Raw genomic sequence first — 24068 nt, 5'->3', positions numbered from 1 at the left:
TACTTATGCAAGTTCTTACCTTATTGTGAATAAGCGTTGTTCCTTAGAATCAGTGTCGACGAGTCGACTTCCTCAACTTCTGCACGATGCTGAATCTACCTTGAGTATTTACACAGTTAATGGGGAGTGTTGTAAACATTCCTAGTTTGGCGTATTGGGAATCCTCGCCTTCGGCCGATGTGTAGCTAACCGTGGGATTCTTGTAAATCGTTCCTCGGGATGGGGATTTTGAGATCTTTTATTCTCGAAGCAAATAGTCATATTGCTCGACGTCCTGGGCCAGTTCGTTCAAATCTCGGAAGTTTGCCCCCAAGAATTTCTTTTTATATTCCACATCCAGGTCATTCAAAGTGATTCTGACAAATTCAACTTCAGGGAGAGGTACTCGGCACCAATTTCTGGCCGACTTAAACCTCGTTAAGTATTCCATTGGTGACTCGTCAGATGTTTGAGCCATCCTAGCCAGTGACGAAACTGACATTTCCATCCCCGGCCGGTAGAATTGTTCATGGCATTTTACGACCAGTTCCTCCCAACTTTGGATGGAATTGGGCGAAAGGTTGATGTACCAAGCAAATGCCGAACCTGTTAGCGAGAATAATCGTAGTTTATGGAAGTTGCTATTAACATCTTCGCATTGTGCAGTGAACTGAGCCACATGTTCTAATGAAGACAGGGACAATTTGCCAGCAAAAAGGCTGAAGTCTAGGATTTTGAAACCTTTAGGATATTTGAACTTCTCTACATAAGATGGGTATAGATGGATGAACTTTGGGAACTTTGGCCCTTTTTTCAAGGCCTAATTGATCATTCTTTAGACCTCGATCACATTGACGGATGTTGTTTCTTCTCTCTGAACGGATCCGTCTGATCTATTGGTTGATCCTCCTCTTTTTTTAAAATCGATCATTTTGAGCCGAGCAGATCCTGTTTTGGCCTGTAGTGTTGATATCGGATTACCTTTAGGTGGAAGTTGCCGGGAACGATCAGTGGGTCCGCCATCGTAAACTTTACTAACCAACAATTCGAGCATTTTGTTGTGTGCCTCACCATTACTGCTTATTACTTCAAGTATGCTTCTTACTTATTGACTGAAAATCTAAGATTGCTCTTCGAGTCTTCTCTGAAGAACAGATCTAGTCGGCAGATCAGAACCTTCACCACCATCCTCATCGCAATCTTCGATTATTCATTCGACAAAAATTGCTTTTGTTGCTCTGGTGGTGATCTCCGCATCACGAGCCTGTCCGCCGAGACTAACTTCATTTTCTCGACATGTCACACTCGTGGCTTCGAGTGTGATGGTATCAAGAGGATTCTGTGCTTGTGACAGGCCATCATGATCTAGGTTTTGGACCGTAGGTGGAAGGTTAGTCGCTAATTTACCCATCCCTATTTTCTTTTTTACCGATCGTGTCTCAATGGTCATGAACTTCTTAGCTTCAGCAATGGGTCTCACTGGGTGTGCCAAAATGTTGACCCAAAAAACTACCAAGCCTACGTGGCGTGTAGGCTGAGTAATCAATAAACTAACTACGTCATTCGGTTGTGTGCGGGGTGTGCCAACTCATCGGCTGAGCTCGGCCGAGGAGTAAAATGTGTTGATGTCGCGTTGGGTGCACTGCTGACTTCTTGATCTTGCAACTGCAGCTGAGGAAGGAACACATCTCGGCCTTCAAGTTCTAGAGCCTGAAGATAAGGATGCTAGTTTTGCGAAGTTCAATATCAAATTCGGCTTTCAATGTGCCGAATGTAGAAACCTGTAACACCTCACTTCGCCGAGAAGGCTAATGAGATGACCTCTGCCAATAAGGATTCGAAAATCCTTCTTGACCGAGACTTGGATAGATAACCAGTCGGCCTCGACGCAGTGCTGTTTATCCAAACTGAAGATGTGTTGGCGGAAAAAGGAAAATAAAAATCTCAAGGTTGTTGAGAGGTTTCGCGTAAAGCGAGAGTTTGCGCAGGGCAATTTGTGTGTTGAATTGGAGGGCTTAGAATGATGCACCCCCTTCTTATTTATAATAGCCAATCTCGTCATGGCCGAACTAAAACTATACTCGGATTAGGATTCTTTATCCTAATCTAACCAAGTCTCGCCCAATCCTACCTCCATTAGGACTTTGAACCACACTCTTTAACTGTTCACATTCACTTCTTAAATTTGAGCATCCTCATTCCATTGAGACTCCTTAATATACTAGGACTCCACTCATTCGCTCTTACCTATATCAATCGTTCTTGCAATAGGACTCGACCAACTTGACTGGACGGCCCATAGTATTTTTTGGAAGAGCTTTGGACCGAACACAAACCTAAGCTCGGTCCAATAATATTATTTTGGGCCCAAACAAGTACCATTTAAATTTTTCTAACACTTGCGTAACCTGCATATTATAACGTTCTTGATTCAAACGTGCGACCATGAAAATTGGGGCGTGAAGATTGTAATGATGAGCAGAGTCATGTTGTGTTGCACAATAAACAAGAGGCAGCCTTTTCTATTATTTAGTGGCTCTTTCTATTATTGAGTGGCTCAACTCGGTTGGTTTCATATGGGATCAGGTTTTGTATCTTGCAAAATAAGAAGGCTCAATCTCGGCAAAGTCAAAGGACTTCACCCACTTATCCAGAACAGGAGATGGTGGCATCGCTAATCCGTTTGTGCACTCTGCGATAGGAGCTGTTGAGTCCATGACCAGACTCTTGTGGTATCCGTATTTTGATCACCCTTACTTTAGCTCTAGAAAATCATGGTCCCACAATTCACCCTAACTATGCATGTGAAAGGGATGCTCCCCTTAAGGAAGGATAGTTATTCGAAGACCATATCTTTTGCAGTAAATTGGAATACGATACCATTTAAATTTTTCTGACACGTGCGTAACCTGCATATTATAACGTTCTTGATTCAAACGTGCGGCCTCGAAAATTGGGGCAGGAAGACTCTAATGATGAGGAGCGTCTTGTTGCGTTGCACAATAAACAAGAGGTGGCTCTTTATATTATTGAGTGGCTCAGCTTTCGGGCACACGAATCTTGAGGTAAAGCGTTCCGTATTCAGCGGTGAAATTATTCAGACACTCTTTTATTTATGTTGGAAGTATGTCTGGGAGTCCCGAGCCTTGAACTCAACCCATATTAAGAGCATCCAGCACAAAATGAAAGGAGAAAGTGGTTTGACCTCCGTCAATATGTGAGTGGCTCCCCCCCCTTGCACTTATTTTGTTTGTGAAATGTAACACAGCGGCTCATAACTGAAACTCATCATACTGAGAGGCAGAACAAAAGAGTTATTCCATTCGATAGGATTGCTATTGTATTGCTCGCTTAAATTCATAGATGAAAGGTTATCCCGGATGCAATCAAAAATTTGCAAATCAGTGTATCCACACGAACAAAAAGAAACTCTAAAAGTAAGGACACGAACAAAAAGAAAAAAACATATCCGCAGCTGGCAGTGGCAGTATATCCACAGAAACAGAACATCTACCATGTGGCTACTACATTTTTTTAAGCGTGTTCACATACGTGTAACTGGAAAATGCTACAAACAGCTTGCGGAACCTGTAGATATAAAATGCAAAAGTTAGAAAAACTAATAGCCGACTATCTGAATTTGGGACTAGCCAGAAACTGATGACTTGGAATCGTTTCGGTTCATGGAAGCTGAAGAAGATTTTGTAAAAGAAATCTAAAGATTCACAAGTAAAATAAGGAAGAAAACATGAGAAAATATGTTGAGATTGGTTGAATAATATGGTTCGGTATCCTTTTCAATTCACAACGTATAAGCATACCAAACCCATTGGCTGGAATGTTGTGCCATCGCTAGGAAGCTCTTTCTGGGCTGCTCATTGAGCAAGCAATGCACCACTTCATGTGAGGATTGCATGGGATTTAAACTGGACAGCCAGATATCGACTGGTCCGCTATACTTGCGAAATATGTTTGTACTAACCTGGGAACAATTAACGGGACAGCAAAACAAAAGCTAACATCACTGTTCAACATCCAACAAGTACTATCGTATAAGAATTCAGGTGAATTATAGTTTCTTCAGAATTTCAGGATACTTGCGAATGAAGAGAAAACATACGAGTTCCCAGGCTTCAATTTTCCTTTGTGACGAAGCTTGTAAGAGTTTCCTGCTTACAACATAAATAAACTATAAATAAATGTGGCAAATTATAGTATGCCATAGTAAACAAATAACAAAATGGTCATCCCGAAAAACGTACATCAACCCAGATGGAAGAAGACAATAGTTAAGTTCGGTATTCATTTGGGGCAAGTACGTCATTATCTTATTATATGCAGTCAGTGGTGCAAGAATTTGTAGGATTACTCTCATCAATTACTATTCTCTTTCTTTCTTTCTTTTATCACCCAGGAGAGCCACCCTGTCAGCTTTTCTGACAAGGAAGCCCAACCTGGGGCCCACTGCTGAACATTACAAATCTTTGGCAGCAGGAAACACTTGCGACTGCTAGATAGGTACCTTGACAGGTTTCAAACCTGAGACCTCATGGGACAACTGAAGTACCTCAGCCATTACCAATGTAGCCCTGTTACTTATAACTCCCCAAGTTTCAATTTAGAGGTCAAAATTTGTCTGAAAATAGTGAGATTCAAAAGGTAAAGAAGAAAAATTGTACAGCAAGAGAATACATTCATGTCCCAAGAAGACTAGTACCTGGTCTTAACTTTTTTGTAACATCTGTCATAAATATCAAACATATTTAGGAATTTGTTATTAGGATCTGGTTCGCCTTTTTGTTTAGGGTTGTGTTAGGAAAGGTAAGGTGCACAGATTCTTGTCCTACAAGGATTAGAAAAGAATTAAGTTTTCTTGTACAATTAGATTAGGAGTCCTAGAAGCAGAATTGCAATAGGAAAGAAACTGTAATTTTATATCCATATAGAAGCAGAAAATAGGATGTAAACCACACCATATACTTATAAATAGAGGTGCAGGAAAGGCTGAAAAGCTAGTGAGAGATAACAGAGAGACAGCTGAGGGAAGAGAGGACTAGTTCTAGGGTTTGCAAAAGTACAGTATACTCTATTATTGATCAAAGAAGCCGTGGTTTCTCTACCCAGAGAAATCACAACTGGACATAGGCAAAAGTTCTGCCGAACTAGGATAAATCTTGTGTGTTTCTAGTTATTCTCTAATTTGCCAAGTTTAGTCTAGTGCCGGAAACATCAAAGAACAAGATACAGAGGGGAGTCAAAATTACACCATTTTGTAGCAAGAAATTCCTTCAATTTCAAAAATATTGATAAAAAATGACTAAGAAATAGAGTTCAACTCACCTTACCCCATAATGCACATCACGGTGGTTACAATGGCCTGAAACTCCGTAGTTATCAAAAGTAATTATCTGATAAAGTTTGTGTGAAATGGATTTTAAAACGGGTATTGAGATTGAAACATAAGATTAGGCAATACTTCATACAAAACAGTAGTCCATCAAACGATGCTTATCACATCACCACAAAAAGACAAGAACTTCAGCCGAAATTACAACAGAAGGTGAGTTCATAAAGAAAACAATTTATTCTGAAGGATTATCTTTACCAAGTCAATGCTGTTTCTTGTAATTTCCTCTTCGATAATATTTGCCAATATGCTATCGTTCCAAACTTTGCCAAAACCATCCTAAGGATTGAGAAGTATGTAGTTATAGATACCTCAAGAATGTACTAGAAATTGTGTTAATTCAATAGTTCAGTAGAACCTGAAGATCTGGATGATCCAGAACCGACACTTGTTGATGCGGAACCTACATATCCAATTTCGCATGTTACAAAGTGTAAAATGGTCTGGTGAAAATACTTCACGATGTATCAAAGATTAAAAATGAACACAGGTTCTGCAAGCAACGACCCTTAACAGGATTTTCAGAATTGTGGGCAAAATAAAGTTCACAACACTAAATAGCTTGGGAATTGATTTTTACACACCTTTTTTAGCTTCTCACACGCCCCTCTTTCTTTCTAGCCATCAGATTGAATAAGTCAATCATAATCAACAGCCAGGATTAAATAGGGGTGAGTGTTTATCATTTTCCAATAACTTTAGCACTGGATTGACATGAATAAATTTTGGCTCACAACATTATACCGAGCTAATATGAAAGCCTCAACCACAACATTGCATATCACCTTGAGAATTGCAGAAGCCTGGTAGAGCTCTTCTTTTCTTGTAGTTCCCTTGCCATCTGCATCACCTACTCAACAGACGAAACTAAGAATTCATTTCGAAAAAAAAAAAAAAGATACAAGAGATGATAAGGGCAAGGGTTAACAACTTATGAGACATAATTCTAATTGTACCATCAAACCTATTCTCTAGAGATATGACAATTTACAATAAGTAGTGGTAAAGGATGAAACTACTGTAACACAGGATGTATGAAACCAGCAGAAAGACCTCGAGAGAAATTCTTATCCCATCTTAAAGGAATGGGCTTACCTCAATTCCAGATACACTTGCGGATGGAGAACAAAACCAAATTGTAGTTTAAGAGTAGGGATGACTACAATAAATGTACATAATATATGCTCATTAGATTGACTAAAGTTTTATACATCAATTTTATGCAAACACTGCCCTTGAATCAGTTATAATCCCTTTTGGGTTTTTATTCCGAGAGGCCCATTTCCATAGCTAAACCTATAAACAATTGTTCAAATGTTCAAGAAAAGATGTGGATAAAATAAGAGATTTATAAAACAAATTAAATGGGGTTACATAGATTTCAAAACCCATGATGACCTCAACTGTTCCGGATATATCTACAATTGTGTTGTCATATGATCTATCTCTAGTTAAAGTATACGTTGTTTTTATGTAAAATTAATCCATCGTACAGGTGATTATTGAAAGAAAAAGTCATTTCGCCGCATAATAAATTTGTGAACAAGTTTATGTTTAAGCTAGAAGGAGATTAACAAAAATGCATAGACAAAGTTATCTACTAGGTTAAAGTGCATTACCAATTGACAAGCATAAAATGTGAACATTATGCCCTCTCGAGGTCAGATAGTTTATTGTTGGAGTAAAGAACCTGCAGAAGTACGACACAAGGTTTTAACACATTATAAATTCAGAACCTCATGCATCACATTATACAATTTGGAAACAAAAAAAGACCTTGTCTCTCATAGCATAAAATCTCAACAATTGCACAGGAGGAAAACCAGTCAAACAAATGAAATTAGGCCATGAGAGCACTTAAAAAACTCAATTGAAAGTAGCTACAACTGAAGCCAGTATAGATTCAAAGCAGTGACAATCCAATTTTGTATAGGCTTACATGGACTCGTCATCTGGGTGGGCAACAACGAACAAAACATTTCTCTTGTTGAAACTGCCACCTGTTTAACAAATACATTTTAGTCAATCAATAGACGTGGAAGAAAAAAAACACACCCAGGAAAAGAAGCTCATGCAAACTACCCACCATTTTTCAAATTATTCAAAAAAGTGCCCTTGGGAAGCGAATATGAGCCGTGAATAATTTTGAATAACGAAGCTACCCAAAGTACAATCGCTGAAGAAACAATCAAGAACCATGCCATTCTAGCATGCACCTGCACACAATGATCACCAACACATCAAATCAAACAACCTCCAAACTCGAGCGAGGAACAAATCCAGCAACCCAATCATTGTTTTGTCCTGTAACATACCCTGTAAACATTTAAACGCTACAGGCTTCCCCTAAGTGGCATTTCATCAAACACATGGACTACAATACCAGAAAACCTAACTTCCATCAATGGAAGTAAAACATAAAAACACTAAAATGCCTAAAATACCTGAAATAAGAAGTTCATTCCATCAAAAATAGTTTCCATGTGTTTTGTAAAGGGTGTATGCATCAAGATAGAACCTCTACCATTATACAGACAACTTTAGCTCTTTCACAATATGACTAGTAAAGTAAATGCACATTGGTAAGTTGTAATAATGCTGTTTCCCCTTCTTTTTTAACTTTATAGTAAGGCCAAATACTGATGGCACTTGTGGGGTGTATTGCACAAATTTGATCTACATAGAGCACAGGGATTGACAGAGAATGCAAACCAAGATACATATTAATAAAACAAACAAAACAAAACAGGGAAATAAACAACATTTGAGTACCCAGAAACCAAACATCACCAACCTTAATACCAAAAATTAAATCAGAAATCTTTGTAATCTTTCGTTTCCTCCTACGAATGATTGACTATATCATATAATTTTCCTCTGGACCGTGGAATGTGGACTAATTTGTGATGACGGTGGCTCCGTGGAGGATGTCGGTGGTGGTGCTCATCTCATCTGGGGAAATGATTGTTTGGAGAGGAGAGAGACTAAGAGAGAATGTGTACGTAGGCGACGGTGATGGCGGCAGCGTCGGACTATAGAGGGAATCGTGGGTGCTTGAGGGCTGAGAGAGGAGGTCATGGGGAGCGACTCACCATGGATATACCGATATCTTCGACGGAAATTTTAGGAAACGCATACCAAGTCAGTTGTCTATATATACTAGCAAATTGTACCCGTGCGTTGCGCAGGGTTTAAAACACTGTTGAAGATGTAAAAAGTCTCGAAAAATGTATACGCTAAAGAGTGGTACGGTAGGTTTAGCCTCATAATGGGATAGAAATAATGTGGTTCAAATTCGTCTTTGATAAGAATCGAACATAATACCTCTCACTTTCAAACAAAGAGGAATACTATTAGATCATAGTACTAAGTGGCAAGAAAGATGTTGGTATGCATATTATATTACAAAAATTGGGAATGTTGGTACGCCATCTTGAAGGATTGTTTTTCAAAAGCTATGGCTCTATCTCATGGAGTGTTTTATGTTTACAACTATACAAAGTAGGAAAAAAAAATTGATCACTCGTGAATTGAATCACCCTAAATTGCATTATGAATTGAATTGAATGAAAATCTAAAGATGAAGGGAAAGTTTTATAATTTCACTATGCAAGATTTCACTATGACAGATTTCATTTGCAGGCACCAAAACATGTGCAAAATTAAAGTTGGGGTTTCATACTCTATTGGGAATCGAAAGTCATGAAATAACCAAACCAACATCCAATTTAGTACACACCTAAGAAAAACATAACCAAGAAAATATATCCAACTCCTCAATCATTAATCAAACATAGTAATACAATCATTGAAAATCTCTCAATCATTTATCAAAATTGAATTAATAAAATTGGATGTTGGGGTCAAACTTTTGTGTCCGCCTAAGGATATTTGAGGGTAAAAATTTAATGTTACTCAATCTAGCTTTTAAGTTATTTTATTTTCAGTCTGCAAATTCAAAGTAAATATTTAACATTCTACAATGTAGTTTCAATTTCAATTTTCATGTAATTTGTTACCTTCAAAACTTCATGCCAATAGAAACTCTACATGCATGTATTCCTCGTATCATGAACATCAGTCTATATCAATATATAATTTTAGCAACACTTAGTGGGAGCCAATTATTCTTGATGCTCCTGACAATGACAATATATATATATATATATATATATATATATATATATATATATATATCGAAGTCGTATATGTACTTACATCTTCACTGTGCATGCCAACTTTTAGGGTTTCATTTTGGGATTGTTACGTTTCAAGATGAAAATTTTGGTACCCTTTAGCGGGAGTTTGTATATTGGATTCATCTTCTTTAGCCCTTTGTTTGCAATTTGAATTACATGACTCAAAGTCTGTTGTATTTCTTCAATTTTCATCTTCGAGTTTAGCATTGGGTCTCACTGGGCGTGGCAAAACGTTGACCCTAAAAACTACCTAGCCTAAGTAGCGCGTTGGCCGAGCTTAGGTAGGGAGTAAAATGTATGTTGAAGTGGCGTTGGGCAAGCTGATGACTTCTTGATCTTGTGATTGCGACCGAGCAAGGAACACATCTCGGCATTCGGACTCTAGAGCTTGAAGACAAGACTACCAGTTATGTGAAGTTTAGTATCAAATTTGGCTTTTAGTGTGCTGAATGTAGTAACCTGGTAACACCTCACTTTGCTAAGAAGGCTAATGAGATGACTTCTACCAACAAGGACTCGAAACTCCTTGTTGACCGAGACTTGGATAAATAACTAGTCGATCTCGAAGCAGTGCTGTTTATCCAAACTGAAGGTGCTCCTCGGTCGATTGATTCTACGACTCCAGTGTTGTTTATCCAAACTGAAGATGTTGCCGGTTGCCTCCACAGTGTTGTTCATCCAAACTGAAGATGTGGTGGCGGGAAAAAAGAAAATAAAAATCTCAAGGTGTTTGAGAGGTTTGCGCAGGGTAGCTATGTGTTGAATTGGAGGGGGCTTTGAATGATACACCCCTCCTTTCTATTTATAGTAGAGGAACATTATCTTATCCTATTCTATCTTATCTTATCCAACCTTATCTTATCTTATCCTATTTTATCCAACATTATCTTATCTTATCCTATTTTATCCAACATTATCTTATCTTATCTTTAGCTGCAAGGAGGAATCCTAATCACATTCCAATACTTTCGACCTGATTTTTAGTCCAAAAATAACTCAAAAACGCCAAAGCCCTTTCCTCCTTGGATTCAGCCATTCCCCCTATATATATGAAATGCCTGCAGAGATTTAGAGTGTGCCATGCCTACCATTCATCCATTGAAGTTGCTGGAATTTTCAAGAGTTCTTTCTATCTTTGTTTTAAGTTTCAATGTTTATTTTAGATTGTTTTTCAGTTATGATAAACATGCGTAACTAAATTTCTTTTTAGTTAGGGTGAATTCGAAGCCATGAACATGTGTTTTATATGAATTGATTACATTCAATTATTAATTCATAAAATGTGAATGCGATTTACTTATCTGTTTTATTAAGAACTTGTTCTTGTATGTTTATTAAGGATGCATACTTAGTTTGCATGCAGGGATTTGATGCTAGAATATAAGGGAATTTCACTTAATCGTTGTGAACTTATATTTATAAGTAGTAAATGTCACTAGTCATGATTGTGTTAAGTAAACTCTTGGTAGGAGTATCATGCAGTTCATAGTTACGAATGCCTTGTCAATGCTTATGATTTTTACAGAACTTAATGATCTTTGATATGTATCTCTATCATGCTATCCATATAGGGAACTTGATAAGAATAATTTGGTTGCGTCGCTAAGTCCAATTCAATGAAATTAGGAAAATTTGAGAGTTAATTAGTGATGTTCACGATTAATTTGGGGCATTGTCATTCATGGTCTATAGGAATAATAATTGGAAATCGATTTGTATGCATATAGTTCATGTGTGAAGAAGAATCCTCTAGCTAGTCTTTCACCCAATTTTCATTCATACTTTACTTTGTTTGATGCAATTTACTTTAGTTTCTTAAATTCGTCCAAAAACCCCCCTTAGTTCTTATTTGTGTTAGTTTCATCTAGTTTATTGTTTTTAAGTCTAGTTTGTGTTGATTAGCATCCCTTCTAATCCACGGCTAGAACGATCCCTACTTACTCATACTACAATTGTCTAAATTATAGGATTTAATTTGTGTACTAGTTTCTACCACATCAAGGAACCAATTGCTACACTGGATCAGAGAGAGAAAACACTTCGGTGATACCTTTGGTGAAAGTCCTTTGGCCAAACCACAAAATCAAAGAAGCCACCTAGGAAAATGAAGAAAGTATGAGAGCTAAATATCCCTATCTTTTCTACTAGTTGTTGTAGAAGTTTCGGGGATAAAATTTTCTAGAAGGGGGTGGACTTTTACAACACATCGCTTAAAATAATGTTATTTTATTCCTAAGACGTGTGATACTCCTAAGTAGGTGTCCTGAGTAATTTTCAAGCCTTGAATCGAAATTCAATTCTTATACTTTCCTATGTTTATCTAATTATATTCATGCATGTGAATGTGAAATCGAAAACGAAATTTGAATCGAAGCCTCGAGGGCTTAATTCTTATACTTTCTTATACTTTCTTATGTTTACCTAATTATATTTAGGTAATTTCACTTGGATAATCTAAGTTAGCTTGCTTAGCACTCTCGGTCACTCTCTTCCATCAGTTCTGAAACTCCCTCTCTCTTTAACTCTCAATCTCTCCATGCACTCCCTGTCACCACCGTGGCCATCTCTACTTGTCCACGAAATCAAGCCATCACCACCATTTTCGTCATCCTCATGCTCTGGGCATTCTGCTGGTATCCTTGCATGTGTGATCAGTGAAGGGGAGGAGGTCAAAACCTATAGATCAAGCACATCATTGTAACTGCCAGAATGTCTCATAAAATTATTCACTCCATAATCCCTAACTAGCAGTACAATTTATACACCAAATGGTAATACATATAAAGAGAACACGCGCTTCTGCGGGGAATTAAGTAATGCTCCTGAAACAAAATGGAAAAGAGAAACAGAAATAAAAAAGAAAAGAAAATTGTTGTACACGAACTCAACAAAAAGGAACAGACCATCCTCTGCAAATCTTGAAGTTTTAACATGGTCGAAGAAGTGGTCTTCAGAAACCAAACCCAAGTTTAATTTTGGTTAAATCCACCTTTATCACATGACAATGCATCGGCTCCTTTCTTCTTGTGGTTGAGCTGCAACTTGCTGGAATCTGTGTGACTCTGATGGGTTATATGTAAACTCAGCTGTATCAAGTCCGTACTGATTTATGTGCACGTCAACAGACAAAACAGAGCACAGGCATCAGAATCATAGGCTACGGAAAAATTTAAAATGAACATTTTGAGTTTTCGATAGGAAAAATAAAAATGACAAACGGAATTTATCTAATCACAAAAATGTGGTAACCTGATAGTGTTGGAACAATCAACAAAAGTCTAAGGCAAGCATGCTAATATGGCGGCCTTACTTTGAGACTTCCATGGCTATATTTCTATACTAACATCTCACACAAACTTTTAAGGAATTATTTTTTCCAGAATCCCTCACCTTTTCCCTCATGCGTGTACTCCAAGCATCATTTCTGTTTGGTGTTCTCTGATCAAGAGCCCCAGCAACAGGTACACCAGTTGCTGGAACAGCTGGCCGGTTGCTGATCAATGGCTGCCTAATTTGTTGCCTTGGAGCAATGAGCTCATCATCACTGTCATACTCTGCTGGTCTATTAGCTGCCCTAACCACAAGAGCTAGCAAGAAAAGTAGAGCCTGAAATTCCATGGACAATCATTATATATGCAACATATCACATGAGAAAACAAAACAATCTTCAACTGGTTATTTCCAAACCACTAAACCTAGATTCAAGAATAACAACGCAAGAACGCTCATCTTAGCAATGATATTGTACAGCTAAAGAAAGAATGCACCAAAACCTTATTCGGTTAATGAGGAAACATTAACCATATCTGGCAAAGCGGTACAAGTTCATGAGAAAATTTTAAGGAGCTGGCTGTCATTTTCTGATCTAACATTATCTCTGGAACCAACATTAATGTCACATTGCAATGGTTTTGTTCTTGAACTTTTATGCAAACATATCTCTCAATGTTTTTCTGGTAAGAAACATATTTTACTTAAAGAAAAGAATGTTATGAAGCAGCGACAAGATATCCACAAGTTTCCTAGAGTATTGATATATAAAGGAAGTTTCGTTAATGTCATTGTCATGTAGGAATAATGCCATTAGAAAGAGGACTTTCACACATGAGCCCGTCAAAACTGCATGTCATAGTAAAAAACACTTAAACCCGACTTTGAAGAGGGAAAACCCCCTGAACTCAAGTGTTATTGCACCAGACTATTTTGCACCCAATATTACAGTTATAGATGTCTTCCTAATTTTTTATTATGAAGTGTTGCTCACTAACAGTCATTTGATAACCATTTTATTTTCATTTTTTCTTTTCACCTTTTATGAAAACTGAATACTCGGTTTGATAACCACACTCAGTTTTCAAAAAAATGAAAAATAAAAAACAAAAACTGAAAACCAAATAGTGAAAAGTACTTTCTTGAGTTTTCAAATTTTGACTTTCAGTTAAAAAAAAATTATAACTGATAACTAGAAATGAAATGGTTATCAAGCGGCCCCTAAAAGGGACTACATTAATTGAGTATAAAAAAAAAAAAATTGACTTGTATCATTTCCGTGCTATTAACAAATTTTTTTAATCAATGCAATGAAGAAAATTGTACTTAGAATTACAATAAGATCCCAGTTCATGCAAACAAACATACACTGCAAAATAAAAAAATGGATATTAGTTATACCAATCATGCTTATGCAAACAATTCCATCACTGCTATCGTCATCTAGGTGCAGAACAAGTAAATACTTCAAATCATATAATGAGTCATGATTACTATCAATTCAGGCGTAGGAAATCGACGACTATTAACAAGAAAATATGGATTCATACAATCAGGTGAAACTCAAACATATAAGTAAACAATACAAGCTGAGATCCAAAGCATTAAACCTTTTCTTCTTATCCTACATGTTGATTAGGCCAAGGCGGAACCAACTCAATGGTGGCAAGCAATTCAAGTCTAGCCAATGAAAACAGAAGTAAATACTCCACAGAAATTTCAGGTTAGATGTTTTGTTTGCAGATTCTAAGTATACTTTTGCTTTCCTTTCCTTTCTGTGCATGCACTACTTGCTAAGAACACGTCCACCCCATTCTATTCATCTTTTAACTTTCTATATAGAAATGACGAGTTAAAAATATAATTCCAAAGAAGGGGAAGGGAGGGAACTTCTTCCAGAAAAGAGACTGTCATGCCAACAATCTTCCTTAAAATGATGGAACGATATAGTCCTAAATTCATCCAAAAAATACAAAATAAAATCATATAAAACATGTCAAAACTGAAGACCGCGGGACAAGAATTTGAAATTGTAAAAATTACCTCGAAGACAACAGCTCCAAGAGCAACCCATCTCACAATGTTCCAATGAGCTTTCAGAAATGCATATATCATCTCAAAATCTCCACTTGAATCCGTTGGGATTTCCTAAACAGCAACTTATGACACTGGTTAGATACTGAATCGTACCATTACAATTTAAATTTCAAAACATCAACAGATACAACACTTACATCTTCCCAGCTTTTGTCAAAGAATATAAAGGCGGCAGCTCCCAGCTCTACCAAGATCAAAAGGATCACCAGGACCGAATACTATGCTGACTTAAGGACCCCAATTTGTTAAAATAAAACCAAAACAAATAAAGCATCGCTTCATGCACATGCACATATTCAATATGACAGGCATACTATTATCTGATATACTTTTAGACAAAAAGAATAAGTAATTAGGATACACAACTCAAGCAGCAGCCATTCCGTGTCATAGCACCCACGCAACCAAAACAAGAGATGACAAATATAATTGCTCCAATTCCAATAAACAAGTATATGAACCTGCAAAAGCATGTGGGGTCAAAAATGGGAGGAAAAAAGAAAGAAGAATTATCGGCTTGAACTCAACAGGCATAGCAAACACTATAAGTGTAACCTTTAACGGGTCATTATTATTAAATATAATATATATTATATATAAATTCATTAATATGGGATTATGGATAAATCTAGGATACTTAAGGCACATGTTCCTTCCAGAAAAGTGGAGGCAGAGGGGAAACATGAAACAATGATTGTAGAAGATAATCTAGGAAGTTCAGAAAATATTAATCAAATGCAAGAAGATAAGTCTACCACAAGCATACTTATTACTTCTTATCTGTTTACAGCCATATCAAATATCGAAATAAACAAAAAATTTCCTGAATCAGGATAAAACATATGTATAACTAGCTATAACTCAAAAATCGAAAAAGAATTTTGGTGAATTAGTAGTAGACATACCAAGCTTTCGGCAAATTATCCAAGATATTATCTGAAAGAGACACAGTCATGAGCATAGGCCGGCTCAGCTGTACCAAATCATGAACGTCGCCCACAGGCGAAGACATTACAGTTGTGTCTGCAGCTCTCAAGTATTCCACAAGCAAGTAGATCCCATAGCCCACCATGGCCAGCCCCACAACGGTCAAGACAAAGTTCAATAGCTTCAATAAGCACTCCAAGCACCCTCTGCAGGCCATCCTCGACAACTTCTTCGACCCCTTCAGTTTCCAAATTCAAGTCAAATGGGTCCCTTCTATTTCGTCAATTACAATTAGCCCACAATTACGTCTACTACTAATTATCACTAGGTCGCAATTAATTCCGTCATTGTCAAGCATTTAACCCAAAGATCAGTACTCAATCACACAATCCAACTCCTAACCATCGCGAGTTCACGATTATTTCCATAATCCACACATCGAGTTGTGTTTGGTTGCTTGGAAATGTAGAATCCATCTCTCCACAATATGCATTTTCCAAGATCAGGGTAATAAATCAATGAAAATTATTTTTAACAAATTAAAAAAAAACAAAAAATAAAAAAAAACCAGATATACAATTCAGCTGTAGCTCATCGAGAAAATTGGCTTCATTGCAAACGTAATTACCTCAATTTACCAACCTACTAAGCTATCTGATTTTTCCAAAAGCTGAAAATTTAACCCCTCCAGATTAATAGAAATCAGATTTAATACGAAATAAAATACCAATAAATATATTTTTTCAGAAATTAAAAAAAAAAAACCAAAATAATTAAAGTTTCAGAATGGTTTGAAAAATCTAGGAGAGATCGAACAAGACTTACACGTTAGAAGCAACGAGTACGAGGAGCTTGTCGGATTTTCGAGCTTCTTCGGATTCTAAAACCAGACACACACGACGAGGAGCAGGGGCAATATTAGCCGAAGTAGGAAGAAGGGCGGTCAGGTGAGGTACTTTATTTTGTCTAATTGCCAGTTGGCGTTTTTAATTTGTCCCCCATGTGTTCGCATTTGTGCCCCGTCACTGTTTTGTTTTCTATTGAATGACGTTAATGACCTTGTTTCTCTTTTTTCTGTTGGACCGTTTCTGGGCGCAACAGTGGTAAGCCAAGGGATGATCTAGTCAAATCATTTCGATAGATGCTTCAATATCATTGGACGATATGCGGCTGAAGGGAAAGTCAACATTCTCAAAGCTGCATCAGCATATAACATAATGAATCCATTCATCCTCAAGTCCAGCTTGATTGTCACATGGATGAGTATTACATACATGGGAACGTGGCTTTGATTGAGGTGATGCTTCCATTCCTGAAAATCACGCTCACAGTCTTCGTTCCACTTAAAAGTTACTCTCTTTCGGGTTAACTTAGCAAGCAGGACAACAATTGAAGAGGAATCTTTCAAAAACCACCCATAGCAACTGGCCAAACCCAAGAAACTTCTAATCTTGGTAACATTGTTTGGTTGCTCCCCATTAAGAATAGCGAAGATTTTTTTTGGGGTCAACAAAGATTCCCTCGGCCAAGATAATGTGGCGTAAGAAACCAATGCTATCCAAGCAAAACTAACACTTGCTAAACTTCACAAACAACTTCCTTCTTCGCAATCTTTCCAACACCAACCGCAAATGTCGAACATGCTCTTGCTCATTTTTAGAATATACCAACATATCGTTGATAAATACAATCACGAACTTATCTAAATAAGGTTGAAAAACCCTATTCGTTAAATCCATGAAGGCTGCAGAAGCATTTGTCAAACCGAAAGGCATAACAAGAAATTCATAATGACTATACTGGGTCCGGAATACTGTTGTAGAGACATCCTCAGCTCGGATCTTCAACTGATGATACCCCGATCTTAGGAACGACTTTCACCATTTTCAGTTGATCAAACAAGTCGTCTATCCTTGGTAGAGGATACCGATTCTTAATAGTCACCTTGTTCAATTGACGATAGTCGATGCATAAATGCATGCTACCATTCTTTTTCCTAACAAATAGAACCGGAGCACCCCATGGAGAAGTACTCAGCTGAACAAAACCTTTGTCAACCAGTTCTTGCAATTGGATTTTCAATTCCTTTAACTCGGCAGGTGCCATACGATTAGGAGTAGGGAAATAAGATTGGTACCTGGCAATAGATCAATGGTGAATTCAATATCCCGATTAGGTGGTAATCTAGGGAGATCCCCCAGAAATACATTAAGATACTTATTCACGATGGGAACATCTTCAGTAGTAAGAACTTTTTTATTTTATTTTTAATGTACCATGCACATCTCTTAGACAAGAGTCTCTTGGCTCGAAGACAAAAAATGAGACTATTAGGTATGATTCTCCATTCACCTTGAAATTACACTTATGGCCTTCCAGGTGGACGAAGGAAAACCAACTTTCGATAGCAATCGATATGAGCATGATATCTCGATAGCCAATTCATTCCGATGAGATCTGAGTCTACGATATGTAATGGTACGAGATCCGCTTCCATGAGCTCTACACCCACAAAAATCAAACAATTTTTTAATTCCCAATTAATTCTAACAGTTTCTTCTGTAAGGATAGATAACTCAAATTCATGATCTAGAGAAATAGGTTGAACATTCACTATACTAGCAAATTGAGGAGATAAACAAGAATGGGTAGCACCCGAATCAATCAAAACTAGAGCAAGACAGTCAAAAGCATTAGACGTACCAGTGATAACATTAGGATCTTCATCAGCCTGCTGTCGATTCATTGCAAACATTTGATTTTGTTGCACCACCCGAACGACTAGCTCCACCTAAGGTACAACCAATACGAGATCTCTGAATCTTACTCCCTCAACCCTGTCGGTTATTCTGCTATCGAGAAGTATTATGCTGACTAAACTGTGAAGTTTGTTGTGGAACTTGAGGCGTAATAGGCTGAGGAAACTAGTGAACAGGAGGATAGGCATATAGAATGGGCTGAAAGAACTGATGCCCATACGCAGGATAAGGTGCAAACTGCTGATAAGAATTATCCATAACCTCATAATCAGATTACTGAGTCATTCCATAAGATATCCTCGATTGTTGCCTCGGATTAGGAAAATTCCTCTAAAAATGTCCTGGTTGACCATAGTTAAAGCAAAGTCCCGTATCTGATCTATACTCACCATCTTGATAGGTGAAACAAGTAGTGCACAAAAGTATGAGATCCTTCTGAAAAGAACCACCCTGAGATCCACTGCTAGAGAATCGGCCACTATCGGTAGAACCCTCACTGGCACGAGGTGTAGATTATTAGAACCACTGCTAGTAATAGACCTGGATGACTTACCTTTCTTCTAAAAAGATGCTTTACTCTTCATTCCGCCCATAGTCAATGCTTCCTTGATATTCTTGGCGTTAAACTTATTCTTGAATTTGCTGAATTGTCCTCCACCACCATCACTAGTGCTTGCTTGTTTACGCTTCACTATCTATTTTTCTTTCTTTCTGCTATTCACTTGTTCAACCCGCTTAGCTTTGCGGAAATCTGTCTCATAGGGTAACACCATCACTCACCAAGGCATAGGTGCACAAGTTCGAATTTAGACCTAAAATAAACTGCTTCCTCTTCTCATATGGATTATCACAAATACACATGCAATACTCAAGCAAAAGTCAAAATTCCCGTTCATAGTCGACAATAGACATTTCGCCTTGTTCGAGAGCCAAAAACTCACCTCTTGATAGCTTGAAACTCAAGACTCAGAAAATTGTTCTTGAACCACTCCTTGAATAGATCCCAAGTTCAAAACTCATCAACCCGAATGTGATGGCGCTCCATCTTCCACCAATTTTTAGAGCTATCGACCATGAAGAAAGTCTTCATGCTCACTCATTGATCCACATGAAATCTCATTACGTCGAGAACATCGTCCATATGCTCCAACTAAGATTCAGCTTCTTCTCCGGCTCCTCAACCATCAAAAGAGTAGGCATCATGACTCACAACAATTTTCGCCTGAGTGCAGCCTCGATCAGCATTAGGAATCAATTGAGCTAATGCTTAAGAGTACGTTCATGCCTAGGTGGCATAGTTATGTCAAGTAAACATTAAATTATTAGCACAATTGTTGGCATCATAAGATGTAAATGTATATCCCCTAACTATACTCTGATACCAAATTGACACACCCAGACCACAATAACACAAGCTATGAGGCCGAGATATATTGGCCGCCACTAAATTGACCATATGGCCACTAAAAGCGGCGTCTACGGATTGATGTCTAGCGTCTACTAAAGATTCTAGCCTCTATTAGAAAATAAGTACTTGCAAATAACCTACGACCGTAACTAGCTATACAATATGTATGATAGCAATGTTGTAAAAATAAATCACCAATAGCCTCAAGATATCATTCAAGTCTAACTAGATATAAGTCTCCTCAAAGACTATCGATAATCATAATATGCATCAACATATAAAAATAATCTAAAACATTTAGTTTTCAAGGAGATCCACTCACATGTAAGCAGAACACCCCTTCTCGTTAGGTTCCTTGCCTGACTCCTTTCTATCCTCAACTAAGCATGTGTATCAATTATAAAAGCTAACATAAGCTTTTAAATGACATTCTATGAACGTTCGTCTAAAACTACTATTTGGACATCAAATTAGCCCAAACAAAGGGCATCACGTGATTCAGAACAATCGAACTTAAGACCTTTCACTTGCACCTAGAAGTTTTGTTATTTAATATTCACCTTCAGGTTGACTTCCATTTGTTCAAAAGGTGTATCTATTTACGACGTGCGATTTTTATAGTATAGAGAAAGATTCTCATTTCAGTCGATTTTATCCTCTTTTTTTTGGTCAATTGGTAAATTGAATAAATACTAAATTATATGAAGTTAGATCAATCAAATACTGATATTTCTATGTAATGAATCAGCCTAAAAAAATTCTTCCATTTAAATTGAGTGTACCTATCCTTGTGAGATAATAAAAATGAAAGACCAAGGATTTACGAAAAATAGGAACCCTATCATCAACCAACTAGCCCAAGAAAAGCTGAGGAGTGAAGCAGCAACTGGAAAGCAGATTCCTATTATTATGGAGTAACTTTTAATTCCTATCCTAGATTTGTAATCATCATAAGAAGATGGATGGGGACTCGTCTAACTTTGCTAACTCCCCCTTCTCAAACCGTTTCGTGTTTAATCTGGAAACACGTCTTCCTATTCCATCTTTTCCTGAATCTCCTTTAACACAAGAAATAAAAGCTCTTCTGTTCGTAAGATTTGTGAAAAATGTCGATTGATCCATAGGCTAGTTTATAGTAATTCGTTCTAACCCGAGGCATAAACAAAGAAAAGGATAATCTTTCTAAAAAAAAAAAAAAAAACTCGAAATCTAAAGGACCCGATGTACAAATGTACAAATAAATAAATAAGTAAAAAGTAAAAAGGCCAATTTTGATTAATAAACATGTTCAAATCTAAATATAACTATAGCTATCTATATATGCATATATTGCTTCCCTTTCATTACAGCTCTATTTAGGACAGAACATCCATGTCCATACATAACATAGAAATCACACTTGGTTTGAAAAAGTGCAGGATTTCAAGAAAATGATTCCTATGATATGTTGGGAATCCTTTTTTATAATCATCCACGCCTGAAACGTATCTTAATGCTTGAAAGTTGGATAGGATGGCCTTTATTTTGAATTTTCTTGTTCTTGATTCTCATGCAGATAATAAATTTAAAAAATGGGTCTTTTTTTTTTTTTATACCGTGTTTCATTAAAGTGGAATTAATTTTTTTTTTTTTCCTTTCCATTCACTCGGATCATTTTCGTTTCATTAATTTTGTTTGTATCCTCCTTTTTAGAGTTGGGCCAGGATTTTGCCCTCTAGTCATCTTTTGTGCACTCCGCATGAACAGACTGATCAAAGATGTGAGTGACGTCGATCACACTGATATGGGAAGGGGGAAGAAGATTAGAGGTACAATCAAATATTTGTTACTGCTCCCTAACCTTCCATTTTAGTTTAATGTTTCTATCCAACGGCCATGGTTATTGGCAAGAACTTATTGAATCCATTGTTTGGGCTCATAATAAAACAAGGCATAAACCCCCAACCCGACATTCATTAGTTCCAAATGAAGAATGAAGAGTACCCTGCCCCAGAAAGTAGCTGCTCCTATATATATATATATATATATATATATATATATATATATATATATATATATATAAATAAATAAATAAAAAAAGGCATGATTTTACTAACAAGCTAGAAAGGCCATTTCTACTGTGGATTTTTGACCACATTCTCTAAAGGGCCCTTTTATCTCTTCCTTCTTTAAGCTTGGGTTATGGAAGAAAGAGAAGAAGGAACCAAGAAGAAAGTAACAACAACACCTGGTTTTATTACCAGACTGTTCATGATGTTTCGATATTTTCTGGAAAAAAAAAAACTCATTGTCTCCCCCTAAATATATATGTATTTTAGGTCTAAACTTTTATCTTTTGTGAGGGAAGAAACCAACAACCATACTTTTGTTTCCCCTTTTCAAATCCAATTTTAAAATGAAAATTGGATTGAGTAAGTTTTATGGGCGAACGACGAGAATAGAATACGTGCATGGTGGATTCACAATCCACTGCCTTGATCAACTTGTCTACTTCCGCCCCCACCACTCATCAATGCATGGTGTTCTTCTACTCATCTCTAGATGGCAAGATGTTTCGAGCAATGCCATCGTCTACTTGAAATACAACACCAGTATTAAATCTTTACTTCACTATTATGTTACTCAATACACTCGCAAATAATATTTACAGGGGCCCGTGCGTGTGTTTCTTGTGTGGGGATGCTGAGGCAAAAGGTCTTGGGGACCCGGGGGGGGGGGGGGCATTTGAAAATGGATTCCGAAATGCAACAAACCTTTAACCAGCAGGTCAGTCGCAAATCTTCCCCCCCCCCCGGGGCACGTAGAATCTAGTGCATAGAAGTGGACTTCCACGCAAATGATTCTGCTAATCCCAAAAAAACAAGGACCATTTATGCATTAAGATCCCAATTCATGGATCTCTTGGTTCAAGAAATAAAAATAAGTGGATCGAGTCCATTTTTCGCGATTGAACAACGAACGTCACTACACACTTGGAAAGTGTTGTGGCAAGAACCACGCATGAGAAACTTGGATAAACTCAACGCCACTATTCTTGAATAACTTGGAGTCGGGCTTTTTTTTTGCAATATTACGGATATGAAAATGATGGAAAAAATTGGATCCTTTAGGTCAATCTGCCTGATTCTTTGTGCCCAGTTTTGGTGTAGCAACTATGTTTTGATTCATCCTCTTTTTCTAGGTGTGCAGTGGAGCATGTGTTTAATTCGATGCAAAGCGAATAACCTTACCAGGGCTTGACATGCCGTGAATCCTCTTGAAAAAGGCGGGTGTCGTTTCAGGAATGCAGACACAGGTGGTGCATGGCTGTCATCAACTCGTGTTGTAAGATACACCAAATCCGCATTTCAAAATCTTAGAATCCTATCACTTGGACTACTTTCGTAATGGTAGAATGGAAATTGGGCCCTGCAATGGTAGAACCTAGTGAACTAAACGTACTAAAAATAAACCTTTTCCTCTTTTACGAAATTCCTAACTAGCCGTAGTTAGCCTAAGGACCAGAAAAATTAAGGAACCTGCGAATATTGGCAAAACTACAACTAGCGTTAACCAAGGAAAATTATTCATGTTAAAAACCAGAAAAACTTTGACCAAAAAAACCTGTGCTCAAATAAATAGCTTTTGAGCGCAAGTTTTTGTCGGTAAAAGTAAAAAAATCAAATGTGTTCAAGTAGAGTTAAAGTGGAATTGATCCTTCATTTTTCCCTTTCCATTCACTCGAATCTCTTTCATTTCATCATTTATTTTGTCTGTATTTTATGCGACGCAAATAATTTAATTTTTCCTGGAAGAGTTTTTTTTTTTTTTTAATTTTTTAGTGGTTGAACAATTAACCACTTCTAATGATCCTTTTCTTTTTCTAAATCATGTATGTCATGGAAGAACTAGCCAAATTCGCAAGTCCCTCAAAGCAGTTCCACCGGAGGTGGAATAGCCCATCACCTAGTAAAAAAACCAGGCTGGCACCCTGTTAATTCACTCCAGGCCAGCAACTTGCCTGGCACCCAGCCCAAGCTGGT

The 24068-nt window shown here is 37.4% G+C and overlaps 2 protein-coding genes and 1 long non-coding RNA gene across 6 annotated transcripts; 1 reads left to right on the top strand and 2 right to left on the bottom strand.

Annotated features, from left to right (window-relative positions):
* Positions 1–3278: 3278 nt before the first annotated feature.
* Positions 3279–8554, bottom strand: LOC103937420 (probable N-acetylglucosaminyl-phosphatidylinositol de-N-acetylase). 4 transcript variants are annotated; one of them, XM_048570722.1, is made up of 13 exons: positions 8216–8554; positions 7473–7602; positions 7326–7386; positions 7006–7076; positions 6172–6236; positions 5745–5789; positions 5585–5665; positions 5320–5387; positions 4808–4822; positions 4697–4768; positions 4100–4148; positions 3801–3961; positions 3279–3567 (listed from the first exon to the last, which is right to left on the bottom strand). In XM_048570722.1, exons 2-13 carry the CDS (start codon positions 7588–7590, stop codon positions 3504–3506), a joined length of 870 nt encoding a protein of 289 aa, XP_048426679.1. In that variant the 5' UTR covers positions 7591–7602; positions 8216–8554; the 3' UTR covers positions 3279–3503. The 4 variants fall into 4 exon arrangements, with proteins under 4 accessions (XP_048426679.1, XP_048426678.1, XP_048426677.1 ...); XM_048570721.1 differs by having other exon boundaries at positions 8181–8551; XM_048570720.1 differs by lacking the exon at positions 8216–8554 and adding an exon at positions 7831–8097.
* On the top strand, positions 4503–4930 carry LOC125470909. The gene is made up of 2 exons (XR_007253279.1): positions 4503–4766; positions 4806–4930. It is a non-coding gene; the product is annotated as an uncharacterized LOC125470909 (long non-coding RNA).
* A 3745-nt stretch (positions 8555–12299) lies between the features above and the next one.
* LOC103937428 (tobamovirus multiplication protein 2A-like) lies at positions 12300–16864 on the bottom strand. The gene is made up of 7 exons (XM_009347369.3): positions 16705–16864; positions 15858–16117; positions 15314–15413; positions 15090–15170; positions 14899–15003; positions 12976–13191; positions 12300–12687 (listed from the first exon to the last, which is right to left on the bottom strand). Exons 2-7 carry the CDS (start codon positions 16094–16096, stop codon positions 12580–12582), a joined length of 849 nt encoding a protein of 282 aa, XP_009345644.2. The 5' UTR covers positions 16097–16117; positions 16705–16864; the 3' UTR covers positions 12300–12579.
* Between the last annotated feature and the right edge of the window lie 7204 nt (positions 16865–24068).

The sequence above is a fragment of a genome, unplaced genomic scaffold (assembly GCF_019419815.1).
Source record: "Pyrus x bretschneideri cultivar Hongxiangsu unplaced genomic scaffold, Pyrus_bretschneideri_v1 Contig54, whole genome shotgun sequence".
NCBI classification, from domain to species: domain Eukaryota; kingdom Viridiplantae; phylum Streptophyta; class Magnoliopsida; order Rosales; family Rosaceae; genus Pyrus; species Pyrus x bretschneideri.
This window is presented reverse-complemented; position numbering and strand designations above follow the sequence as displayed.